The sequence below is a fragment of the Paramacrobiotus metropolitanus genome, unplaced genomic scaffold (genome assembly GCF_019649055.1).
Source record: "Paramacrobiotus metropolitanus isolate TYO unplaced genomic scaffold, Prichtersi_v1.0 Parri_scaffold0000015, whole genome shotgun sequence".
Lineage (NCBI taxonomy): Eukaryota > Metazoa > Tardigrada > Eutardigrada > Parachela > Macrobiotidae > Paramacrobiotus > Paramacrobiotus metropolitanus.
Window position 1 is genome coordinate 1,086,177 of NW_026570235.1, and position 23,567 is coordinate 1,109,743.

Here is a 23,567-nt window from a genome sequence, read left to right on the forward strand (position 1 = left end):
ACATAATGGACAAATGACTAAATAAGTAGGTATTGATGACGAAACAAAAAGCGTAATCCAGTGCCGCAAAACTGCTTTTAGGGTTCGACGTTCTAATTTTACTAGAAATTAACAAATACGTAATTATGTAGATTTCCAGAGATGCCCCCATCTTACGAGCAGATACGTAGTTGAAAATACTCAAAATTTAAAATACCTTACAAACTTATGTCATAACAAATACTTCCAAACTCGCAGTGCTTAATGATTTACAATTTTACTGGCATCGTTTGCAGCTTGCAGAAGTAACGTTAAGTATTTAGAAGGGTCAATTAATGCAATATATATTTAATGAAATCAATGATAATATGCAAAAGAAAATATTTAGAAGTGTTTAGTATTATTAATTTTTTGAATAATAACTAATAAGAAAGATTTGCTTATGGTGCACCACTTCCGGCTCGGACTGCAGTTTCCCTGTAGTGATACTAATGCTTCAGTCGATCATCTACCCTCCCCGAAAACAAAACTATATTTTCCGTGAACTGCGAAGTGGCTTTTTCATGGTCTTTGGCAAAAAGTGAGTTTTTTAGCGCAACACCTGTTTCAGAACCTTTACATCGGACAGTTTATCTCATTTAAACCACCAAAGCTTTCAAATGGCCGAAAATAACTCGGAAGCCACGCGCAGACTGAATGTGAAGCGACAGACCTTGGACGACGCTTACGCGGCCCCTGCTAATTTTCTCGAGATAGACGTTATTAATCCCGTTACCCACGGACTGGGAAAGAAACGCTATACCGACTACGAAGTTCGAATGCGGGTAACACAGCCGATAATGCACAAGTTCGCCGAAGAAAAATGTGTTGGTAAGCCATTCGTGACGAGTGTTTCGTATCTTTGAACAGACAAATCTTCCCGTGTTCAAGCAGAAGGAATCCAATGTCCGCCGTCGTTACAGCGATTTTGAGTGGCTCAGAAATGAACTGGAGCGCGATAGCAAGGTGGGAAATTGTTTATTGCTCTTGAAACGGTTTAGGTAGATTCAAGGGATGGTTTTCGCAGATCGTAGTGCCTCCGTTGCCTTCCAAAGCGTTCAAACGACAGCTGCCTTTCCGACAGGACGATGGCATCTACGAGGAAGAGTTCATCGAGGAAAGACGGAAAGGACTGGAGGTCTTTATCAACAAGTGAGTGAATTTTCTTTGTGCAGAGATTTCTCTTCTGTACGGTTTTTCATCAATGGCCGATGTAGTACTTGCTATATGTAAGTTTTCATGAGTGCGTTAGAACTTGAAACGAATGACTTTTAATGTTTCGCCTGTAATCTTGGGATTCCTTGCTGTTTGTATCGTATTCGTAACTGAATTCACTGAAATCGATATCATACGGTATAGCTAGGCACCAAAGTAAAGTGTTAAAATTATAAAAACGATTTAGAATTGATGACCTAGCTGCATTTTCGCGTAGTTTAATGCTGTTTTAGGAATATTGGTACAGTTTTTGATATGTCCATAAGCAGGAAATGTGTGTGATTACTGTTAAAGCAGCTTATTGAATATGCTCTATTTGTGTTTGTGTAAATTGGCAATTTTACACTGATTAGCAACTGTTTATTTTGTGACTTCTTTGAATGCTTGTTATAGGATCGCTGGACATCCGCTTGCGCAGAACGAACGCTGTCTGCATATGTTCTTACAGGACCCGAATATCGATAAGAACTACGTGCCCGGGAAAATTCGCAATACGTAATTGAGTTATTCCGGAGCTTTTGAGGATTATACGGACCCGCCTGGAGTAGATTAATAAGAATTCACCGAGCTTCGTTGTCCGCCAACCATGGATGTTTATTAATGACGTTGTACCTGTTCATTCCTTACCCGTTCTGAAAATGGATTTATTGACAAGCTGATTTTCTCGATTTAAACCGTTTTATGCTGCTTTACTCGTACTTGCACACTCGGTGGTTTTGTATGCACTTCCCTTTACTTATTTTTATGTATTTACAATCTAATCTTTGTATTTATTGGTTTTCTTATTTGTGATTGCACATTTGAGTGAATTACGCGAGTATAAAAAGGTGACTTTGAAGAAAAACGGCTAAATTATCGAGCATATTGTATGTGTTTGCTATACTTGAATGAAAATCTACTGATTAATGTTTTTGATGAATTGGTTAACAGCCATACATCTTGCAAAATTCGACTAATTATGATGTTAGACCGGTCAGCGGTTTATCCTCTGTTCCCGACAATTTTATGCGAAAGAATCGTCCGATGTCGAGAACTGCACGTGTGAAATATTATCAGTAAGCTCTTATTAGTACGTATATGATATGTCTGCAATTACGAAATTACTATGCGAAAGTTGATGTCATTTAGAAACTATCGGCGTTAATCCGGTGCGGTAATAAAAAACCCCGCTTATTCGAAGAAAACATCATGCACAACTGGAGTAATTATTTTTCATCTGTCGTTAGAAAGTATCCAGAGTTCAATTCCAAATACGTTAATAACTTTACCGATAATGTTTGACCGAAAAGGCAAAAACTTACTACAAATAGTATTAATGTGTTATTGTGAAAGGAGAAAGAGGGATATTTTCATGACAGCTATAACTTTTGACGGGCATTAGAGTATGATAATCCTCGCACTTTTACTCTGTATTTCTAGTTTCCTGTAGGCATTATTTGTTACGATCAGGCAAATATCAGTACAATCTTCGAGAGCTGAATTTGAAAGATGTAAATAATTCCCACATTTCAGCACCTTTGTGGACAGGTAGAAGTGCCAATGTTTTATGCATTATTACGGTTTCGAATGGAAAACTGAACGAATGCTTGATACTCAGCAGAACGATACACCATCAGTATCAATAAAGTGATAAGTAATAAAATAGCGCTGATGCTACAGGTTAACCGCATTTCACCATTGGACAGATAACATAAAAAGTAAACGACTGAAGCTGCTGGGAAATTATGGTTATCATAGTAGAAGGCTCCGTTACGCATTTAACGTTCTCCGTACAAATATGACAAGCGGTTTCGCCACAATTCGACAGTTTTTTTTGCATATTCCCAAAAAATACACAGCGCGCTGTCGCAAAAAGCGGATGATCTAAGCTTCCACAGCTTCCTCCTCCTTCTTGGCAGCCCATTCCGGTTTGGTTTTATCCTGTGAGAAAAAAATTTTGACCTTTTCGTGTGTCTTTGTTAGACTGTATTTGACTATTTGTGAACTATTAAACATATGCGTACTTTAGTTTCCTCCTCCAGTGCAAACTTGTTGATACCCGTAGATTTGAGATTGCTTCTGAAATCCACTGCGCCGGCTTCGCCTTTCTTTTCCATTTTGGAAAACCTAACAGAACATTAAAATGCCGACAAAATTTATATTAATAATTTGCATAATGTTTTCATACTTGGTTTCGTATTTGGCCACTTTCTTCAGCGTGGGTTTAACGAATTTGCCTCGTAAATCGTTGACTTGGATAGTCAACTCGTTCAGCTGTGAAAACGAAAACCATTGCAGCTAACGTTCAGCAAAATACGTACATTCTCAAGATACACTTATTACGTTTACGTGATGCATACTTCGTAATCCTTAGCGCGAACTTTGACTTCCAGGTCATATCGTGTCTCCTCCAGTTCGCGAATGCGATCGTGATATTTCTTGCATACTTCTTTGAGGTGTGACTCCGAATCCACACCGTTATGCTGATCGGCACCGATGCGCTCTTCGAGAATACGACGACGTTCCTGTGCTTTGCGCTCTTGTTCGGCTTTCATATCATCAGCGGCTTTTTTCATCAAAAGAGTCTGGACAAAAGTGCAACATATCACATAAACAAACTGCACATGAAAACATGCATTTATGCAGTAACTGCGCAATTAATAAACAGGGTTGCTGCTGTGCATGCGTACTCTGAGCTTGCGCTTGCGTTCGGGATTCAAGAAGCCTTTCTTGACGCCCTTCTTGGCCTTCGACGCCTCCTCCAAACGCTTCCGCACTTCGGCTTTCTTACGCTCCTTCTCTTCGCGTTTGGCACGGGCTTCCTAAAATAAACCGCAACGGTTAGACCAGAGAAACACTATAAGACAAGTCCAAACAACGGAAAGGTCACGAAGTAAATAACTGCGTGAAACGACATTCTTCACATGTATAATACACTTGAGAGAGGTGAGTTGAATTAACGCAAATGTCAGACGTAGTTATCGAGACAATTTCCTTACATCTTCGGTCTCCTCTTGGGACGCTTGGCCTCGGCGACTGCAAATCGAGAAATGTCTTGAATAACTTCTCTTTATGCTGGGAAACAGCAAGGTGCACGTGCACTTACGCGTCCCGAGCCGACCTCCGGGCATCGCGGTCGTCCGACATCTTGATAGCTGAAAATTAACGCAAATATCCAAGTGTTTGAATGTAAATCGGTAAATTAGATTGTGCGTATATTTGGTTGCTTATTTTTTAATTACGCATACTCGCGAACAGGAATCGGCTTTGCCGAACCTTAACTTGGCAGCACTACGTCAGTACGAGCACCTTAATTATGTTTGCTCGATACGTCTACAGTAATTAAGAACTTGTTTCGCAAAACTGTTATCGCAGTTTTAAACTTCTTCTTACAACACCGCAATAAATTATAGCGTATCGCTCCTAGATTTTGGGGTAAGCAAAAACTTTTACGTGCAATAATGTCTTACAGTTTGTCATAAATTACGAAGTAAATATATCCGACAATGATGCCGCGAAAGCAAAAATCGCCTGTCAATAAATTGCCTGTACGGTTCGCATTCTGCCCAATTCGAATAGCAAGTTTTTTTTCAGTTTAATAGATAACAAATTCTTATTACCGAAGAACAAATCAGAATATTAAATATAATTATGATCATAGATATAGATAAGTCGAAAATCTAAAATTACTTGAACTGAATTAATCCTTGGCTGTACCGAGTGGTTTGTAATATTATAAAATACATATGTAACACCTATAGAAGTATGGAATAACAGCGCAAGGAAAGGAGGGGAGTGTTTAATAATTTGATACAAAGTGTCATCCTACTGCATTAGCGGTCAGTCGATGGACACAAACTTAGTGAACACAGGTACACAAACTCAGTGAACACGAAACCATGTTATTGTCACGATTTAATTTAGAAATCATACCAAAATTTTATCGCTCTTGAAATTGTATGACCTGTGCGCAATTCAGCTTGTCAAAATCATTGATGCCGCCTGCCAGAAATTATCAGCTTACGTAAGTAATACACCTTTGAAATGCAAGCTGGCTAAGGCTATTGCAGAGTTTACTACCGGACGACGTTCTGCATCAACTTTTTATAAAGATTTTTTATATAATTTTGTTTTTGTCTATACAATAAGAAGGCCATTTCAAATCAATGCATTAAATAATTACAGTGACATGTTTGTAGTACGCTGGATTTTCTTAATGCAACTTATAAATCATGCATCCCTCAAAAAATATCTGAGCAACTGAAACCAGCTACCAGTTGTTAAGTACGTGTTTTTTTTTCAAAATATAAATAAAAAATAAAACCTGGAATAAAGATTTTGATTATTTTACACGCAGACTACCAGCCGTTATTAGCCGTGCTTTAATTCGGAGCATATTTGACTGGTAAAGTTAGCTCGGCAGTCGGCGGAACCGGCACATTCAGTCAAATTTTCATTCAGATTTTCTGCTAACCAATAAGGTGGGCTGGTAAATTGTATGCCGCAAAAAAAAATTAATCTAGCCAGGGTTATAATAAATGTTGTTTTAGCTCATATACAGATTCTAGACACTTTGGGCACATTGTTAATTTTAATGATCATATTGACTGATTCTTACCTGGTAGGCCTACCGAATAAACAGCAAATACAACTGGAAAGGCGGATCTACGTGGTTATTCCCAAGTATATCCTTGTAATGAACAATACGTTGCGCTGTTATGCTGTGGATCCTCCAGCCGCCCAAATTAGCCAAGATGTCCGTTTAAAGCGGAAGCACACTGCACACACGACACGAAGTGGGCGAGGATGTTTCGGATGATGGTGGTGACCACTTTTGCTCCCTATCTGCGCTGTGTTTGCGATCTGATTACGCAGAATCTTGATGATGCTGCACAGCACCAACAGCGGCCTATAAACTCTGTAAACGCGCCTACAAGAAAAAAACCGCTTATAGCAAGCGGAGATGCAGACGCCATATACAACCGCTACCCAGCCGGACGTGTATAGTGCGGCACACAGGGCCGGGTAGAGCTCTGAAAAATATCATGGCGTAATGCTCCGGGAATCTAAATTTATCCTTGGCAGATTTCTGTCTCAGCTCTTCATCGAGAGACTTCGGAAACAGCATGTCTGTGAAGGCCCTTCTTTATATGGAAAGAGTGTGCAAAGTATGCGCGGGGCCGTTCAATTCTTCGCCGTGTGCGTAGTATCGCTCCGGTATGAGTTATGACCAGTTGAAATGGTTGTACAGTTCGAGAGCGTGGCATACTGGGATACTTCCGACCATATTGCTGTACATTTGCTAAATGCCGGCTGTTAGGTGAAAGTAAGGTTCAGCGCGAAAAACTTTGGTGACGTGCTTTTAAGAAGAAGGTAGCCAATAATTCATGCACTGCAGTCATTAGTTTTTATTGCTGCAGTTTTTTGATATGGGAAGCGAGCAGAACAATCATGGGCGGCGCTTATTAATTCTAACGTCACATTACATGTCGAAGATGTCCTATATCCGTAGACTGTAGGTTAAAACACCATACTGATAACAGATTTATAGATTATGCTGTAGAGAATACTGAATACATGAGAATTGTATGTTTTAGAATGTTTAAATTTATACGCGGTTTTCACGTATTTCTTTCGAGAAAATCTGATTGTGCATGCACTTTGTTTGCGGTGACGCACATCTTGCAGTTCGGATTCAGTGACTTTCAGTCCTCATGAAAAAGACACCAGCAGCGATATTACAGACTCAAACATCAAAATGCGGCGGAGCAGAAGTCAAAGGCGATCCAGAATTACAGCGAAATTTTTCTCATAGTTAAATAGCTATTATTTTCCACAGAACATATCTTTTCATGATAAAGAGTTCAGTTCAGCGTATTAAAAAGTGCGTCAGATTTTGGTTATGGTACCATTTATGAAGCACAGTTTGGCAAAACCGGCACTAATAGTGTTTGTATTAATAAGTTCACTTTGTCGTTTTTGTTAATTGGTATTAGCGGGCGTATGTGCTACCAGTTTCTACGTCGGAAACACAAGTCGGCAGTAAATAACATCGAATCTTCTAAAGTTTTATATTCATCGCACAATACTGTCAAACTATTGGACGGATTATTACAAATAATCCACATAACCAGTTAGTTCTAACTTCTAACAACAATTTCTCCGGATTCCAGGCAGAACCCAAAAATAAATACATTTTCAAACGATAAATTTTCACTTCCCGGTGCAAAACATCAAAATGGTTCAGGGACGGTGCGTTAAAAATCCATAATAATATCACTGAAAACTGCGAGACCGGCGGCAAATCCATCTGGCGCACGACTATTCGCACAATGATTGCCAAAAACAATTGTCAAAAATTGAACGAAAAATACAGTTTTGTTAATCAGTTTCCCCTACACAAATAGCAAACTCTATACAGAAAGACAAATTTAAAAAACCTCACTATTCCTCTTTCATTTATAATTATTTTCATCCACTTTCCATTGCTCATCTTTATCCAGCACTATTGGTGCGATACATTTCTTATGCAGTTCATTAAGAGCGGTCAATTTGGGCATCAAAACATTCACGTTGGCCATCATCTCATCCGCTATTAAGGCAGTACCACGCCGTTTGAACACCTGATACAGCGTGTGCTGATACAGATTTCGAAGGGAATGTACGTTTTTGGCATCACCTAAACCTTCCCGATCTGCAAAGCAAAAGCAGCAAACTGAGTCAAAAACAACAAAAGTTAAAGCTAGCTGTTACTTACATGGACAGGCAATTACAATGGCTTTCAGAATGTTCAATTCCAAAAATGTGAACTGACACGGATTAATTTCATCAGCAAATTTCATAATACTGTCGATCATCCTCTCCGGTAGAAACTGTGACATCCAGTACCGATTGTACTGTATCGTACGTTCCGGTGAGCGGAGCATAATATAGCTTTCGTTGTTGACAAGAAATGCAGCATACTGAATCTACAACCAGCAAAAAAATATTACGAATCAAGTAACTCGCAGTTAAGTAGCAGCTTTTGGCATTAAACATCGTCAGTTTCCATCGACAACATGGGAATTATTATTCTCATCTATAATAATCACACACCAAAGAAGTTGACACCGAGTAACTATTACACGAAATCTCACCATCCAAATTTCGAAGACACACTGCTCCAATAAACGCTGGAAATCCGTCTCAGGGAGATCTGTTGTACCGGGTAATCCAGATGCAAACTGCATAATGGAGCTGACAATCCGATCCAAGCTTATTTTAATATGATCCCGAATCACCAGAACAGTTATATCGGGATCATTAATCCGTTCCTGAAAGAACTGCGCATCAAGTCAACAAAATTTCCAGCCGTAATTGGAAGAGGAACAGATGACAATTCAAAAGCTGTTATACACCACTGAATATCTATTCGGTTGTTCAAATTATGACAAGCAGGTTAATGACAGAAACAGCATATTAAGTAAACCTTTTTAACAAAATAATAAGCAAGTGATTTGCGGAATATTTCATCAGATTCTCATGATTGCCATAAACCTAAAATCTGACTTGAGCAGTTTACAAATTGTAAATAACAAAGGTAGAAAGATACAACAACATAACTGCAATCAACATTCAATACGTACCAAAAACCGGAAAAGAAATTTTATTGTATCTGCTGCTATTATGCCGAGTGATTTATTATATCTATTTAAGGAAAAATGGTGAATCTTTAGAGAATATTGTGAAGAAAAAGATTTCATAGTTTTCGCTGATTCATTACTTTGATTTGATTTCATTCATATCTATGCATGTTAGATCTCTGCCAAACTATAATGAAGGTCACACGCAATCAAAGAAAACGACTGAAATTAAAATGCAGTTTTATTGTGCACCTGACAATAACGACAACCGCAATTACTCTACTATATATATTCCATATAGAAAGGCAGTACGTATTTATTCCTCACAACATTGTGCGGCATTCAAATGAAGCTTACCGTTCCATTCAACCGGCCTTCCTGCCACATTTTCACCATGAATTCCACACTGTCACTGGTATCCTGTTGGTAGACATCATTCCCAACCCTATCGATCTTGACTACCACATCATCCAGCAAAGCCGCCCGGTCCTTATCCGCGACATTAGCAAATACTGACAGTAATGTACCATTGAGGTGCCGTGAGGAGGAAAGGCTGTCGTGTGGTGATGGTGCCGGCTGTTGGCCCACAGGGTCGCATTTCATCCATGAATGATTAAATGAATCTATTCCCTGATTAAAATGATCAGGACCGGAAGCAGCAGATGCTACAGCAGCGGTCGAATTCAAATCTGGAAAGCTTTGGTCGTCGGTAAGATCGATATCAAAATTACAGCTAGTAAAGGTGCTCTCTGGACGCGAGCCAAATCCCGAATCGGTTATGCTCATACAAGACGAAGACGCACCACCACCACACGCTTGATTACCTGAGTGAGTCAGGGGAGTTAGCGGGAGAGATAACGATGAAGGCGCCGGTGAGCACTGTCCAAACAGATCGCGCTCCGTATCATTCTGACTGATACACAGACGCATTAAGTCCGGCTGGGAATATGTTGCACCGGATGTTGGCAGGTGTAGAGTATCCAGAGGTGAATGCACAGAACGAAATGTATTTTGTACAACGCTGGATACCGTCCGCGGACCATCGGACAGTGAGCGAGCAATTTCTCTCCGTTTGACAGCTTCTGAACGACTAATATTCACAGCCTCTCCTCCGGAAAAGGAGGATGTTGGCACGGGATGCGAACGATACGGTACGAGCTTCGGGTGGCCGCTGGGTATTTCCGCATGACTTGTCATGGGTTTCTGACCGGTCATAGTGTTATCCGCATACCAGCTGCCGCCGTAACACTCCACAGACTCCCTCTTCACGGGAGAATGCAAACTGCTCGTCGACGGTAGAGAGGCTAGCCAATGGTTGATTTCCTGCCCGTAATCACCATTCCGGACATCGTCCGTCGCTTTGGCACTTTGTTGCAGTCGTAGCACAGATGGTACGTCAGTCGCCGAGGAAAATGCAGGATGAGTGATAGATGGTGCACTAGGAGGATTCGAAGGCGGAAATACTTTTGCAATTGAGGTGCCCATAATAGGCGCGGATGAGATAGGACTGGACAAGGGTAGTAATGTCGATAACGGTATCGAGCTGGCGGTGGTGGCGGCTGGTGCTAGCGTCTTTAAGGCACTTGGTAGGTCGTTCTTCGGACGAGATCCCTGCCTCCGATGCTTCGAGGAGGCGCATAGCGCGCTCTTTTTCGCCTTTGGGAATTCGGCCCATCTTGACCGCTAAAGTGAAGTGAATAATTTCTGCCACATTTAACGTTACCATTGCACATCCAGTATGAACCTCTAGTGCCGTCTGACGAGAATTCGAGGATGAAAAACGATTATGAATAATATGCATTTTAATCATATCGTATACGGTCTAAGACCAGTTTGCATAGAAAATGCAGACAAAGTCTGCGACAGCAGTTGGTAAAACTCTGACTAGCTACCACTCTTGCCAGGAATCGATGGTAATCTTCCTATCAGACATCGCTTCAACTTTACTCGATCTTCAGCACACACAATAGGTAAGACGTTTTCTTAAGAGCTTTGCAAAATTAAAATCAATCACTTCCGCATTGAACCTCAACAGCTGCGAAAATGAGTATTACGATGCATTTTGCTTAATTTTTCCATAACCAGAAAAATTGGATCCTCAGAAAAAGTTCGCACACTTGTACGCAAAAAAGTCCCAAAGGAATACAGAAATTCAAAACTACACTTCAAGTGCTGTTTGTGCAGTATCTGAATATTTAAAATACAGACTGGTTGCGGCGTGCAATATCTATACAGTATAATTATAATTCCATTTTTCTATTATGTTAAGAATGGTTGCAGCGTGCGTACATCAGAAAACCTCAGTATAGTACCCGTGAAGTCGTGTGAGATGATTATCATTGCCCTTTGTGATTTATGGCGTACCGAAAAATTTCAGTTAACTGAACGAACTACCCACAAATGTTTACGATCACTATAAACATTTGCCAGGTACAGATAGGTGTTATGTTCAGAGCTGTATGCCGTTAAAGAATTATAGCTGCCGAACACAAATTGTATACAGATCTCATCGATTATCAGGCGTGAGCTCGCAGAAACGGGCTTGCACTGAAAAGACCGGCTTCGCGAAACATTCTGACGTCAAAATATGCTGACAAAATAAATATGCAGGGAAAAGTTATTGTTAGTAAGTATTTCTCACTGGGCGACTCCGAAAGATTTAGTGCAGTCCTTCGCTAGCATGTAACTTCCTATCCTAACCACGAAATCTCGATTTATTTAAGAGGAAAATGGTGAAATAATCCGAAACACACGCCCATATAACTAGTACACATGGTACTAATAGCCTGCAGCGTTCCTAACGATGACGGAACGCTGCAATGCGGTGAAACCAGCGAAGAAATCCCGGAATCTGCCAAAATAGTTTAATGCTACGGCGCATATCGAGACTTTTACTCTACGCAGAAGACTTCAAGATTAACAGGTGTGGTATAAAATACATTTTAAATTGCAAAGTGACCAAAGGCTAGTTCAGCTATGAAAAATTTCACTGATTTCCCATTATCATTCGCGTATAGGTCCGACAGAATCCAAATACGGTCAAATCAAAATGGTAGCATCAAAAACCATCCTATATACCATAACAAGCAATAAAAAATTCAACTAAAATATGTCGCAACAATTGTTAAAAGCAGCAGTAAATATTTAAAGCAACACTTAAACACCTTTTGCGTTCTTCATTTTTCTTTGATACATCTAGTGGCAGATGCCTACAGGCTGATAAATTTCAAGACTGTCTTCATACTGCAACGCCTTACGGCAAAAAAACCATGCCGCCGTAAAACGGTGTAGTCATCATAGAACATAACTTGATATGCCGAAAGCCAGCAAAAATTATTCCGTATCAACCACAGTCAATGGAAAGTTTGCAGATCAAAAGCAAGAACATGCCGCTGAATGAATGAACAACTTAAATTCTACCTTCCTCTAAAACCATGCGATACAATTCTACATTATGCATGGCACATTTTTTCATCGAGATGGTCTACGATATTGATGGTTTACTCTGATCAGACGATAGTGATACTAACTATGTTAGTTCGAATCGCAAAAACACAATCAAAGAAATTACAACAAATCTGCGTAAATAATCGTAGTTCAGGCTGCAGACTTACCTTCCAGTGCCATACCCACTTGGACGCACCTCTGGAATCTGCATGCCTTGCAGCGATTACGGGTTTCCCTATAGAAAAGAAATCAAGTTTCTACCGGCCACTTCACTTCCAGATTTCCAGTTTTACTCCAGCCAACCTATTGATTTCGCAATCTCCACCTAAACATAAGCAGCCAGATTAGATTTATTTTATTTATAATTTATTTATTCATGGTTCTATACATTCATAGACTATTATTTCAAAATGCCAAATCAACATATCACTCACCAAAATAGCATTTATAATGTTGGCTCTTCGGAATGCTTCGTTTGAAAAAGCCCTAATTAAAGAGTCCGAATGAAACACCACTCCAGCTGATATGAATTTCGTAGCTTACCTTGCAACCTATAAAGCGATGCAGGAAAGCAAAAAACCCGTGTTTAACCCAGTATTCGGCAATCAGCAGTGAAATGCAATTGTGCAAGTGTCAATACGCACCTTCACCTGAAAAAATCACAACGTTATGAATACTGCATTTTGAAAAAAAAAGAAACACTACGGACGTACACGTCGCCACGCCATAGTGGACGCCGGTGGAGGGGGATTTACAGACGCGACAGGCGCTATCCAGAAAGGGGAATGCATTGGGTGCCTCATGACGCTGAACAGCTGACGTAGCCGCCGCAGCTTTCGCCGCTGTTTTATCTGCCTGAGCGCTGTTCTTGCTGGGCTGCGAATTCATAACCGCCGTGTTGTACTGATTATGCTGTCAGGCCCCGGCCGAATCCTCGGGATATATCCTTTTTTACATATATGTCCGCTAACACAATTACGACACAGGACAGATCATAATGGGCGCTGCGCATCCCGCGTCATCGACTAATTTTCGAAGGTGAAAGTTCCGGAACGACCAGCTGTTAAGCACACTCACTGACATAAAACGCGCCGAGCTGCTGCTGCGCGCTGCAGGTTTTCGTGATGTTGCCAGCGTTGATGGTTAACTTGTATATTATGGCTGTAAGGTTTATCGATTGAATTCCGCACATGGAACCCACTGTGCATACCACAAGGACGGGGGATAAAAACACTAAAACACACGGTTAATTCTTAGATGATGCATCCAGGAATCAATAAGATTATTAAACGCAAGTCACAAACTGTAGGTAGCATCACAATATGAATGGAACTGGAAATGTAGCTGCATTTACAGCCGATCGACCATGTGTACACACACGTCACATGTTCAGAATAAACGTTCTGTATCGTACTTGTAGGGTTCCGACTTCCGAAGTAAGCACGAGTACTAATTCAGAAGCGGCGACTTGTTAGTACAATCGATATTCATAAGTATTTCGATTCAAAAATATTCTGAACCATTTTGTGAAGTAAAACCGTTGAGTGCTCTGTGCTTTTAATCCTAGGAATGCATAAAAAAGGGATGTACATGTATCTTATATGAACATTTTATATTAAGTATACTATATATCTATAGATGTTCATAATTTAACTACTCCAGTATTACTCTAGTAATTAAGCCCAATTTCTATACAACATCTATGCATTTACATTTATATGTTTACATTATTTTCGTTATAATTCCGGTGCAAAAACATAACAGTCCGAATTATGTGAGTTCAGTGATCATTAGTACGTTAATAAGTTGTCTAAAAACATTCCTTTGACTTGCTGGTTGCGACACTTCTTACAATATTCTTACAGTAAGTAGATCTTACTCTATAACTCTAGTATACGAAGCAGTGCCTTTGATTTTGACTTTAAAAACATTAATTTTTGTATTATGAAATCAGCGCTGCAGCGTGCGTACCAGGCTACCAGCTATCATTAATAGTACTCGTATATAGATATCATAAAATTCTTGGCTCCAGCCGTACGTTTAATTTGCCGGGTTGAAATGCAAGAAATCTGTAAGGAGCGTGGTAATGTTGTGCCGCAATTGGATCGAAAGCGAAAGATTATACGATACTGTTACTGTACGATTACTCGCGTATCTGCAAACCTGTTGACAACACCCATAGAATTAAATATGTTTTAAAAAAAGAACTAAAAATTCAGATACCAAAAAAACAAAATGCGACTGGTTCATATGGATAATCAGGAATGTTTGTGATGATACATGTAACCGATTCTGGATGACAGTGGATTCGCACTACATGCGCATTAAATTAATTTGCTGATTGACATTTCTGGACTTGCCTCGTAAACTGATCTTGTTTTATGACCACAGATTTTCTTCACTGTTCTGTTGCAATCGTGAAATTTGGATTACTTACTACATTTTTAATACAGCGCAAAAGCCTATATAGATATTTGAAAATTTTAACATTCATATAACCCAACTTTCGAAACTATCCGGGTAGTGCTTTCTTACACAATAACTAATTAATTATAATATCGATGAATGATTAAAGATACGTAGTATTACCAAGGCAATATTGCTATGGCAGTACTGTACTATTTCGCTAGTATTTTAACAGATTTACGTATTTTAACAGATTACGGATTAGTATTTTAACAGATTGCTGCATTACGTTACAGCAAGTACATTTTTTTGAGTGGGACATGTGCCTCCACCTTATGTAAGTAAGTAAGTTCAATCAGTTATAAAAGTAAAACCTACGGTCGGCAGAAATGTTTCTCACACAGACACAACAGTACAATAATGCATAAAAATTATCTGTGTCATTTTCCGGTGGTAGCTCGGTGATCAATATTTGAGTTTCCACCGGTTCTGTTAATGTAAAACGACTAATGTCAGCACATAACCTTAAGGTACAACCTTTGCTAAACTATACCGTCACCGCTGTAATCGGACCGATTCGGGCCGAATTCAAGTTGCTAACAGTAACCGCTGATATTGCAGTATGTAGTTGTACGCAATTAAATGTAGATCAATAGGTGAAAACAGTGGTTCTTTTATGCTTTTGTCGATGTACCCGTCGCACCGCTAACTGAAGTGCAAACGCACCACCTCGCTTCGGCCAATAAGCAGTCGCTCCGACTTACATGATCATCAGATAATTATTGATATGGGCCTTAGATGTGTGCTATATTATGAACAATAATCGTATTATTGATTAAAAACCAGTGCATTCCGTGCAATTCCGAGGAGCGTGGATATTTTCTTGGGAGCAATGGCATTTTTGACATGAACGTTATTATAATAATCGTTTACTGACATATAGCGCACTGATAAGATGCGATAGCTGTGCTATGCTCACGCGATATTTAAGCAAACCGCGTTCGGAATAATCCCATTCTGTGTGAACTGTGAAAAACAGGTTTCGATTGTTTTGCATTTGCTGCACACTGGGCGGCAAATTAAGCAGATCGTTAAAAAATGTATTCCCAAGTGAATTTGTTTTTAACCGGTAAGAATGCATTCACCCGCGTCATCGTCCCGTTGTTCCTGATCCTGATCTGTCCGCCGTTCACCATGCTGATCTATCATACCAATGTCCACCTCGACGGCTCTTTTGCACGTTTGGGACAAGAGATACAGGAAAAGGGCATTCTTAGAGAAATTGCTGACGTATGGTCGCCACGCTTCTATGGCTCGGTGACCGCATGGAAAATTATCGGAATTTTTGCGGCACTGCAAATTTTTTTAATGCGCGCATTACCGGGAAGGCGATATTATGGGACCATAACGCCCATGGGAAACCTACCGGAGTACACTGATAACGGTCTGTCATCGTACATTGTCACCTTTGCGCTGTTTTTCACGGGATCTCTCGGATTCGGTTTATTCAGACCGTCTCTCATCTATGACAATCTTGGCGATATTCTCGGCGCCTTGAATCTGACGGCATTGGCATTTTGTTTGTTTCTCTATTTTAAAGGCATTTATTTTCCCTCGAGCACGGATAATAGTTCAACGGGAAATTTTATTTTTGATTATTACTGGGGAACGGAACTGTATCCCAGGATTTTAGGATGTGATGTGAAAAAGTTTACCAACTGCCGGTTTGGAATGACCGGTTGGGCCGTTTCTGTGACTTCCTTTGCTTTCGCACAGAAAGAGATTTATGGGAAAGCCGACTGGTCAATTATTGTTTCGGCGTCGCTAATTGTTATTTATCTGTTGAAATTTTTCTTGTGGGAATCGGGATACATGCGATCCATGGATATTATCGTGGATCGAGGAGGTTTTATGTTGTGCTGGGGGTATGTGACGATGAACTCGACCAATAAGAAAACTTCAATAATGCAGGCGTTCACTTGATCAAATAAATTATTCATAATAAACAATTCACATTTACATCACTCACCGGGGTTTCGTAAAACATGTTATTTTATTCAACAAGTACCGGCCATGAAAATTACACTCATAAATACACGGGTGCTGCAGACGGGCAGACGAGCAACATGCTTCTTATACATGCATATGTGTACGTACATATAGTAAATACCTAAAGTTATTCAACGGTTATTGGTTAAATCACGAATGATAAATATTTTATAATACGTAGTACAGATGTCGTGCGAAACATAAAATGCAGCAGAATTTTAACGTTTACCTTTACAGTGATTACTAAGTTATTTTTCGATTTTTAAACATTTATCTGTAGCTATACGAATATTCGATCAAAACACTGACGATACATTTACTTCGGTTACAGAATCTTCTTGAAAATTTACGCATGGTTATACTGTAGTTTTCTGATTTTAATTTAGTTTGTTTGCAGTTTAGAACTTCAAATGTTTTGATTTACAGCACATCTTTAATTTTCGTGTTGTGCAGGTGTATGATGTGGGTGCCGGCAGTGTATACATCGCCGGTCATGTTCATGGTGCGACATCCCGTTGGACTGTCTTTTGCAGCCGCTACCGCTATTTTCGTCCTGGGATTGGCCGCCATTCTGGTCAACTACTGGGCTGATCACCAGCGCCAAATTGTACGGGCCACACATGGCAACACGAAGATCTGGGGAAAAAAGCCCGTCTTAATTGAGGCGGATTATTTGACCGAAACCGGAGAGAAAAAGAGTAATTTGTTGTTAGCATCGGGTTTCTGGGGCATATCCAGCCATTTTCATTATCTTCCGGAAATCTCCGCGGCATTCCTATGGAGCTGTGCTACCGGTTTGGATTACTTTTCACCCTTTTTCTATACAATTTTTCTCACCGTACTGCTTACGCATCGCGCCTTTCGGGATGAACTGAAATGCAGTAAGAAATATGGAGTATTCTGGCAGCAATACCGTCAACTGGTGCCCTACAAAATAATCCCGGGAGTCATTTAAGTTAATATTTCCTTGGCTTGTGGATGCCTCTACGGATTTCGTTCCAAGCGTGGATTGCTGTATTAAATGATCTGCAGCCTTTGTTGCAGAAAAAATATACTAATAGAAAAGAAAATATTCGTGTGAACGTTTTCCGGACTATAGTCAAAGTGCTAAACAGCACTACGTGGCATGTTGAGATTAACGAATTGATGTAGTACCAGCACTGCAAATGCATTTATAAATTATAACTGACTGCCTAGTATTGACCTTTTGTCCACCTGTGTAGCAGAAGCGGCGAAAACACTGGTGCGATTTTTTTTGTTACACTGATTTTAAACAAATTACGTACAGTATCATCGGAGAATGCAAACTGATAATGGGTTGCAACTGGGTGATAATTCACACCCACTCTTTGCAAAAGCTGCAAAAGTTGACAAAAGCGCCGGTTGTTAGCAAAACAAATGCTACATTCTTCACCTGGACAAATAAGACTGAAAGTAGGAAACATAATATTATAATTATGCAAAATCTGAATGCACAACACAGGCGTTACATACCACCCTACCTAACAACGTATATTATATTAATTTCAATAAAGGTCACAGATTACGCTATGCCAACTGAACTGATTATAATAGCGCATGGTTAATCTAAAAATAATTACAGTAAAATAGTACAATTTCATTATCCATCAGTCAGGTCCGGTGGTGACTTTGCCATTCTTGCTGACTAATTTACTGCAGTATGACTGTTCCGATCCTAACGGTTTTAGCAAAACCTTATTTCTTTCCACTTCTGTTATTACAGATTTTATTCGTGTAGTATAAATGTATTTCTGAAGAACCGAATACGCAACACTTTATTCCTTACGCCAACGAAACTGCAAGTTTGCATAACAAAATTGATCAGGAGTATAAGCAAATTTCACAGCACCACTGGGATTATTATGTACCTCTGCTGAATTAGCCTTATAATTATTAGCAAATACACGATGTGCGGCCCTTCGCGGTATTAAATTGTGTACCACAACTGACACTTATTGCTTTCACAAAACATCCACAGCATTATATCACTGCACAGGAAAAATTATTACTTCAAACAGTATGGTTGAAAAAATGTATTAAGAATTTATGGTACGCATACTGCAATTACTTTCATAACAAATTTGTAGGTACAAAGTAGTAGAAAACCAGCATCAGAAGGCTTTTCTTCCATCGTGAAGTGCAGGCTTGTGCGGTATTATTCATTTATTCGGTCTTCCACCAGCGCGTGCTTTACACTAATAATATATCCCGGATAAACAAAGGTATTCATCAGGGATTCGAAGCACGCTTCTACTGTGACCAACTGCAAAAACAAAAATAGACAATAGAAGTACACATTTAAGTAAGTACCCATCTAATTTTTCAACCAGCACCACACCTAAAAGCTTCAACTGAATGCTTATACAAAATATATATTATGCAATTGCGTTATTAGTATTTACACGTCTAATAAAGCAAATTTAATAAAGAGAAACAAAGTATTGGTGAGTCTACGTATAAAGAGTAACGTATATTCCGTACAGTACCTAATTTAACCATTGTACAAAGATATACAAATTTATGAAAGTTTTTCGTATACATAGCCATCCCATACTGTAATAACTAAGAGTACAATGTTGTGCAGTTTTGCAAAATTATTAAATGTTTTAACCTATGCTCGTAATTTACCGACGCGATGCAGACGTGAGGACTTTTACATTAAAAATCATAAGCATGCATACAATGACGCATAATTAATTATGGTTAATTTTCTGCGGCCTTCCTATCATGAAGTACTGTACATACTGCAAGAATTATCAGTTTTCTGTTACTGCTAGTTTTCTACTTTTGCGCTTAATAATTTCCGTTTCAGCTTAGAGATCATAAATAAATCTGTACATTACGGTAGTTGGTGCGAACTTACACGGCCTTTGCTATCCTTGACGACAACGTTCCACACTCCATCCGGTGATTTGGGCCACGGGCCAACTTGCACAATTTCACCGCAGTCTTCGCTCCTGTCATCGGGACTGTTAATACTTATCAAAAAGGGATTGATCTTTGATTTAGGATGCTTGTCACGGAACATGGCCGATGCCTGGTACAGAGCATCGGAAATCGACATCTGCGGACGTAACGACACCGTAACACTGTACTCTTCCCCTTCCTTGTCGTAGACTTTCACGAACACCTGCAGCTGAAAACCACCGTACAGCACAGTGCTACTTGTAAGGGCGCCCTGTACGCAAACTGATGTAACAAATAAAACATATATTGAATAAAAATTAAAAAATTACTGTTTTCACAAAATAAATTATCATGCTACTGCTACAAGAGCGGAGCAGTTTGCTAAGGCTACCTAAAATCAGTATGTTAGCTGTAACGGTAGCTCAACCGATTCCAGGTATACGGTACATACAGCACGAGTAGGTGTTATTACAGCATTGTAACTACATCCGAATTATGATTTTTACCGGACGCAAAGCCAGTCGTGTTCCCGGTATTTTGTTGGTGAATCCTCCTGGTCCGCGGCGAACAGCAAAGGTCGTGTCAAACGGTTTCGTATTCCAGGGCAGTCCATACGATGCGAAGGGTCCGGTCGGCAGTTGACCGGTGTCCCAGCCGGCAATACTCAGCGACGGCAGCATCAGCTCGGGACCAATGCGTGCAATGGATCGCCGGCCGCGGAACAGCCGGAAGAGCGACGACCCCGAATGTGCCGGCCACATGCACTGCGCATCGGGAGCGCATGTTGATGAAACACGCAAATGGCTTAAACGATTCCATCCCTGTGAACAAAACACACCTTGCTCACCACTCCCGGTCATTCATAAAGCTGGTGTTGATACCAATCTACTGACAGCCAAAATTCGCAAAAACTTAGTTCATTTTTCAGATAAGTAATTTATGACCTTGCATTTCTCATGTAAAATTATTCATTTTTAAAATTATTCCAATCAATGAAGTGGATTCTTCAGCATCTGCAGTGCTATCTGCCTAATTGCAGTGTTTCATCCCACAGCCCAAATATTTACCTTTGCAACCGGAAGTAAATTAGCTATCATAACAAGACTACTGAGGAAGGTAGTACTCTGCTCCGTATCGATTGGCTGTCGCCCTGGTCTGTTAGTTGGTGGGTTGGGTGTTTATACAGATTTTCACCTTTGGGAAGTTTTTATAAAAATACACCCGACCGGAACAAACACATGTCTCCGGGCGCCTGTTATCAGATACGCTTGGGAGCCATCCATCCTTGTTAGTGATACCTTTTTTAGCAGCACTTAATCAACTGATACAGCATGTAAACTAATTTGTAATTATCCGTAATACTGTCCCGGATGTGTACTTTGTCGATGAGTGACCGGACGAAGTAAGGCACCCTGACGAAAATTGTGTTAAAACAACTGGCCTGCTGCGACACATGTAGTGAGTTTCGAAATCATCCACTATCTAAAATAATGTTTCCAGTTCTTCCATAACTCGTGCCCCTTAAGTTTTTGTATACTTATTAGCGGTGCCGTATGATGTTTTAGACAGTGCTAACTGGTTCATTGCCGACTCCAAAAGTGATCGAAAGCTTAAAGCTTGCGATACTTTCTCACTATGCACCGCGTTTTTGTTTTCCTTGATTGTGCAAATCTGGTAATATTTTGCATTGAATCAGTTTACACTGTTCATGTTGAGATATAAGTAAAACACATAAGATGCAGTAGAAAGTGGTTCACACTGGTCAGTTCTCACGAAGATTGCAGCTTCTGGTAGGCCTGCAGTCCTACATATACCTAGCTGCTCATAAAATCCAGAATTAAAATTAATTAATTGTACTGGACATGACAGCTTATGTTTATTTATTTTATAACGAATCAGGAAACAGGAATGCACATATTACTGTTCCGAAGGCGCTAACATATCAAGACTTGCAATAACCATCTTAATGGAAAAGCATTATTGCACTACAAAATGCAGCCCAAAAGTGACAAAATATCATTAAGGGGATCCCTATGAGATGAAAGTGGGTCTGGCAAAACATGAATAGGTTAAAAACAACTGGAAGATCATTGTTTCCATTGTTCTGACTGCATGCGCAAAGGGTTTGGCTACACAATGGTGTATTGCGATCTTGTCTACACTCTCTCTGGACAGAGCTATTCAAGAAACAAAGGAAAAACTTTGAATTCAAAAGTCGAATGAGAAAGTTTTTTCAAATTACAAAGTAGATGTGATACACATCATTGGATGTGTTTTAGCCTAGAAAGCTTATATTCTCCAACATGCTAATAAAAAATGCTGTTAGTTTACAAAATCGAGAAAACACTTTTGAAAAGTGTTTTTTGAGTTTATTCAAACATGCCTTATTGGACTATGGCAGTGTCTCGGTATATAAGCTTTCTAGAAAATAACACATTATCTGATGCCCATTTGGAAAGTGTAGCAAGTTTTACAATGGAGTTATCGATTTTTAAAGCCATTTCACAAGTTTTGGAAAACGGCAGCTGAATGAAAGGCTTGCTGATTGACCGGCAGCAATGTGTGGCAGAGCCGGCTACCCAAGCCCGCGTTTTGCAGGATAGAGATCAGACAGAGCATAGCTAGAGAGGGAAGAATCAGCTTGGCTCCGGCCACAGGACAGCATGAGGCGTTCTGTTCTGCTGTCCAGGTCTATCTGCCATGCGGCTGGCCATGGCTAGCCGATAACATCATTGCACTTACTTCGCCTATGCTGACCCGGTCTTGTTTTTTTACTAATAACTTATGATCGCAATACAATATATCCCATCGAGACATACTATTTGAAAGCCCGAAAAATTTCCTACAAGCTGATGTTAATACCGATAACCCATTTATATGAAAGTTATCTCATAGTGATCCCCTTAAATCTTCAAGTGACAATGTCAAAGGTCATGAATATGCAGAAAGCATTGAGCTGCTTCCCAATAATATTCCGCAGAAATAACTGAAATTTTAAACAATAAACTAAACTGTTAAATCTTGACCAGTAGAGCAAACTGAGCGCACTAAATCAAAGTACATTCTTACCAAAGCGTTCCCATCGTCTGTAGTACGAATATGAAATGCCGGGCGAAACGGTAGACCAGAAGTCAGCGTGGAAGCCTGCAGTGCGAAGACAACAAACGATGGAATTAATAGCATTGTCGCTTTTCTGGATAAAGTCGGTATGTTTTGTTTAACCCTACATGTTGTTCGAGGCAGAACAACAACTTTAACAAAGCGATGTAACAGAGAGCGTTTCACACAGTATTTACATGGATGCGGATAAGAAGCCGTTTCCTGCACAGTGACGGCTTTATACGATTTACATCACGTCTGTACTTATGTACGTATGTGGGTGCTGTATGATAGCGCCGGTTAGCTGTTCCAGACCGAAACCCAGCTAATGCCCCCGGCCCAGACCGGAAGTACAAGTTTGTTTGCGGTATCCCAATCCATTAATCTTCTGTGTATTCGCGTTAAAAAGTGAGAGAGGGAGCCCATTACGTCGCAAATTTCTCCCCAAACTGTAGCACATCGCATGCTGCCAACTAGTGCGCACAAAGTTTGACGTTGGTCACTTGAGTCCTGTCAATCGCAACTACGCCCGTAAGTCAGTGACGCTGACAACACCGCCCGGAAATTTATTTATGAGAAGGGCGTTGTTTGGTCTATTCTTTTAGCACAAATACAAAACACGCATTCGACAGCCCCGTGTTAAACTCGTACGGCAGCCTTCAGGATCGTTTCCGGTCAATCACAATTTCCCCAATGCGAAAAATTATCGCACCAAAAATAGCACAAACATGCGTGCTATTTGCCGCTTTGGGATTTTCTCACGGCAATGCCGTATCTCCAGTAATTATCATTATCACCGTGGTC

General features: G+C 40.1%; 5 protein-coding genes across 6 annotated transcripts; 2 read left to right on the forward strand and 3 right to left on the reverse strand.

The window, feature by feature from the left end:
- The first annotated feature begins 486 nt into the window (after window positions 1–486).
- LOC129584992 (sorting nexin-12-like) lies at window positions 487–2,139 on the forward strand. The gene is made up of 4 exons (XM_055477467.1): window positions 487–803; window positions 889–984; window positions 1,046–1,170; window positions 1,627–2,139. The coding sequence occupies exons 1-4, from the start codon at window positions 639–641 to the stop codon at window positions 1,730–1,732; spliced, it is 492 nt and encodes a 163-aa protein (XP_055333442.1). The 5' UTR covers window positions 487–638; the 3' UTR covers window positions 1,733–2,139.
- Window positions 2,140–2,745: 606 nt separating this feature from the next.
- Window positions 2,746–6,195, reverse strand: LOC129584894 (troponin I 4-like). The gene is made up of 8 exons (XM_055477300.1): window positions 5,831–6,195; window positions 4,319–4,367; window positions 4,212–4,248; window positions 3,903–4,034; window positions 3,573–3,797; window positions 3,401–3,486; window positions 3,237–3,339; window positions 2,746–3,153 (listed from the first exon to the last, which is right to left on the reverse strand). The coding sequence occupies exons 2-8, from the start codon at window positions 4,357–4,359 to the stop codon at window positions 3,097–3,099; spliced, it is 681 nt and encodes a 226-aa protein (XP_055333275.1). The 5' UTR covers window positions 4,360–4,367; window positions 5,831–6,195; the 3' UTR covers window positions 2,746–3,096.
- Window positions 6,196–7,271: 1,076 nt separating this feature from the next.
- On the reverse strand, window positions 7,272–13,808 carry LOC129584999 (uncharacterized). Its single transcript, XM_055477475.1, is given in 11 exon segments — window positions 7,272–7,906; window positions 7,970–8,180; window positions 8,349–8,525; window positions 9,192–10,359; window positions 10,361–10,517; window positions 12,449–12,516; window positions 12,585–12,606; window positions 12,716–12,767; window positions 12,825–12,832; window positions 12,926–12,931; window positions 12,995–13,808. Coding segments are annotated over 11 exon segments (2,283 nt in total). The 5' UTR covers window positions 13,170–13,808; the 3' UTR covers window positions 7,272–7,667.
- A 1,522-nt stretch (window positions 13,809–15,330) lies between these two features.
- LOC129584973 (uncharacterized) lies at window positions 15,331–18,040 on the forward strand. The gene is made up of 2 exons (XM_055477439.1): window positions 15,331–16,612; window positions 17,190–18,040. Exons 1-2 carry the CDS (start codon window positions 15,786–15,788, stop codon window positions 17,689–17,691), a joined length of 1,329 nt encoding a protein of 442 aa, XP_055333414.1. The 5' UTR covers window positions 15,331–15,785; the 3' UTR covers window positions 17,692–18,040.
- Window positions 18,041–18,529: 489 nt separating this feature from the next.
- LOC129585027 (uncharacterized) lies at window positions 18,530–22,984 on the reverse strand. 2 transcript variants are annotated; one of them, XM_055477532.1, is made up of 4 exons: window positions 22,734–22,984; window positions 20,171–20,485; window positions 19,621–19,887; window positions 18,530–19,020 (listed from the first exon to the last, which is right to left on the reverse strand). In XM_055477532.1, exons 1-4 carry the CDS (start codon window positions 22,845–22,847, stop codon window positions 18,913–18,915), a joined length of 804 nt encoding a protein of 267 aa, XP_055333507.1. In that variant the 5' UTR covers window positions 22,848–22,984; the 3' UTR covers window positions 18,530–18,912. The 2 variants fall into 2 exon arrangements, with proteins under 2 accessions (XP_055333507.1, XP_055333506.1); XM_055477531.1 differs by having other exon boundaries at window positions 19,621–19,893.
- Between the last annotated feature and the right edge of the window lie 583 nt (window positions 22,985–23,567).

Bases quoted from the DNA above. Each gene is read 5' to 3' on its own strand.
- LOC129584992 (XM_055477467.1), top strand. From the start codon at position 639: ATGGCCGAAAATAACTCGGAAGCCACGCGCAGACTGAATGTGAAGCGA. The intron at 804-888 runs GTAACACAGCCG...ATCTTTGAACAG, and splicing joins ACTACGAAGTTCGAATGCGG to ACAAATCTTCCCGTGTTCAA. The intron at 985-1,045 runs GTGGGAAATTGT...TGGTTTTCGCAG, and splicing joins AACTGGAGCGCGATAGCAAG to ATCGTAGTGCCTCCGTTGCC.
- LOC129584973 (XM_055477439.1), top strand. From the start codon at position 15,786: ATGTATTCCCAAGTGAATTTGTTTTTAACCGGTAAGAATGCATTCACC. The intron at 16,613-17,189 runs GTATGTGACGAT...CGTGTTGTGCAG, and splicing joins GGTTTTATGTTGTGCTGGGG to GTGTATGATGTGGGTGCCGG.
- LOC129584894 (XM_055477300.1), bottom strand. From the start codon at position 4,359: ATGTCGGACGACCGCGATGCCCGGAGGTCGGCTCGGGACGC. The intron at 4,035-4,211 runs GTAAGGAAATTG...GGTTTATTTTAG, and splicing joins CCCAAGAGGAGACCGAAGAT to GAAGCCCGTGCCAAACGCGA. The intron at 3,487-3,572 runs GTATGCATCACG...TCGTTTTCACAG, and splicing joins TTCGCGCTAAGGATTACGAA to CTGAACGAGTTGACTATCCA.
- LOC129585027 (XM_055477531.1), bottom strand. From the start codon at position 22,847: ATGCTATTAATTCCATCGTTTGTTGTCTTCGCACTGCAGGCTTCCACG. The intron at 20,486-22,733 runs GTAAGAATGTAC...TTTTGTTCACAG, and splicing joins CAGACGATGGGAACGCTTTG to GGATGGAATCGTTTAAGCCA. The intron at 19,021-19,620 runs GTAAGTTCGCAC...TTGTTTTTGCAG, and splicing joins TCAAGGATAGCAAAGGCCGT to TTGGTCACAGTAGAAGCGTG.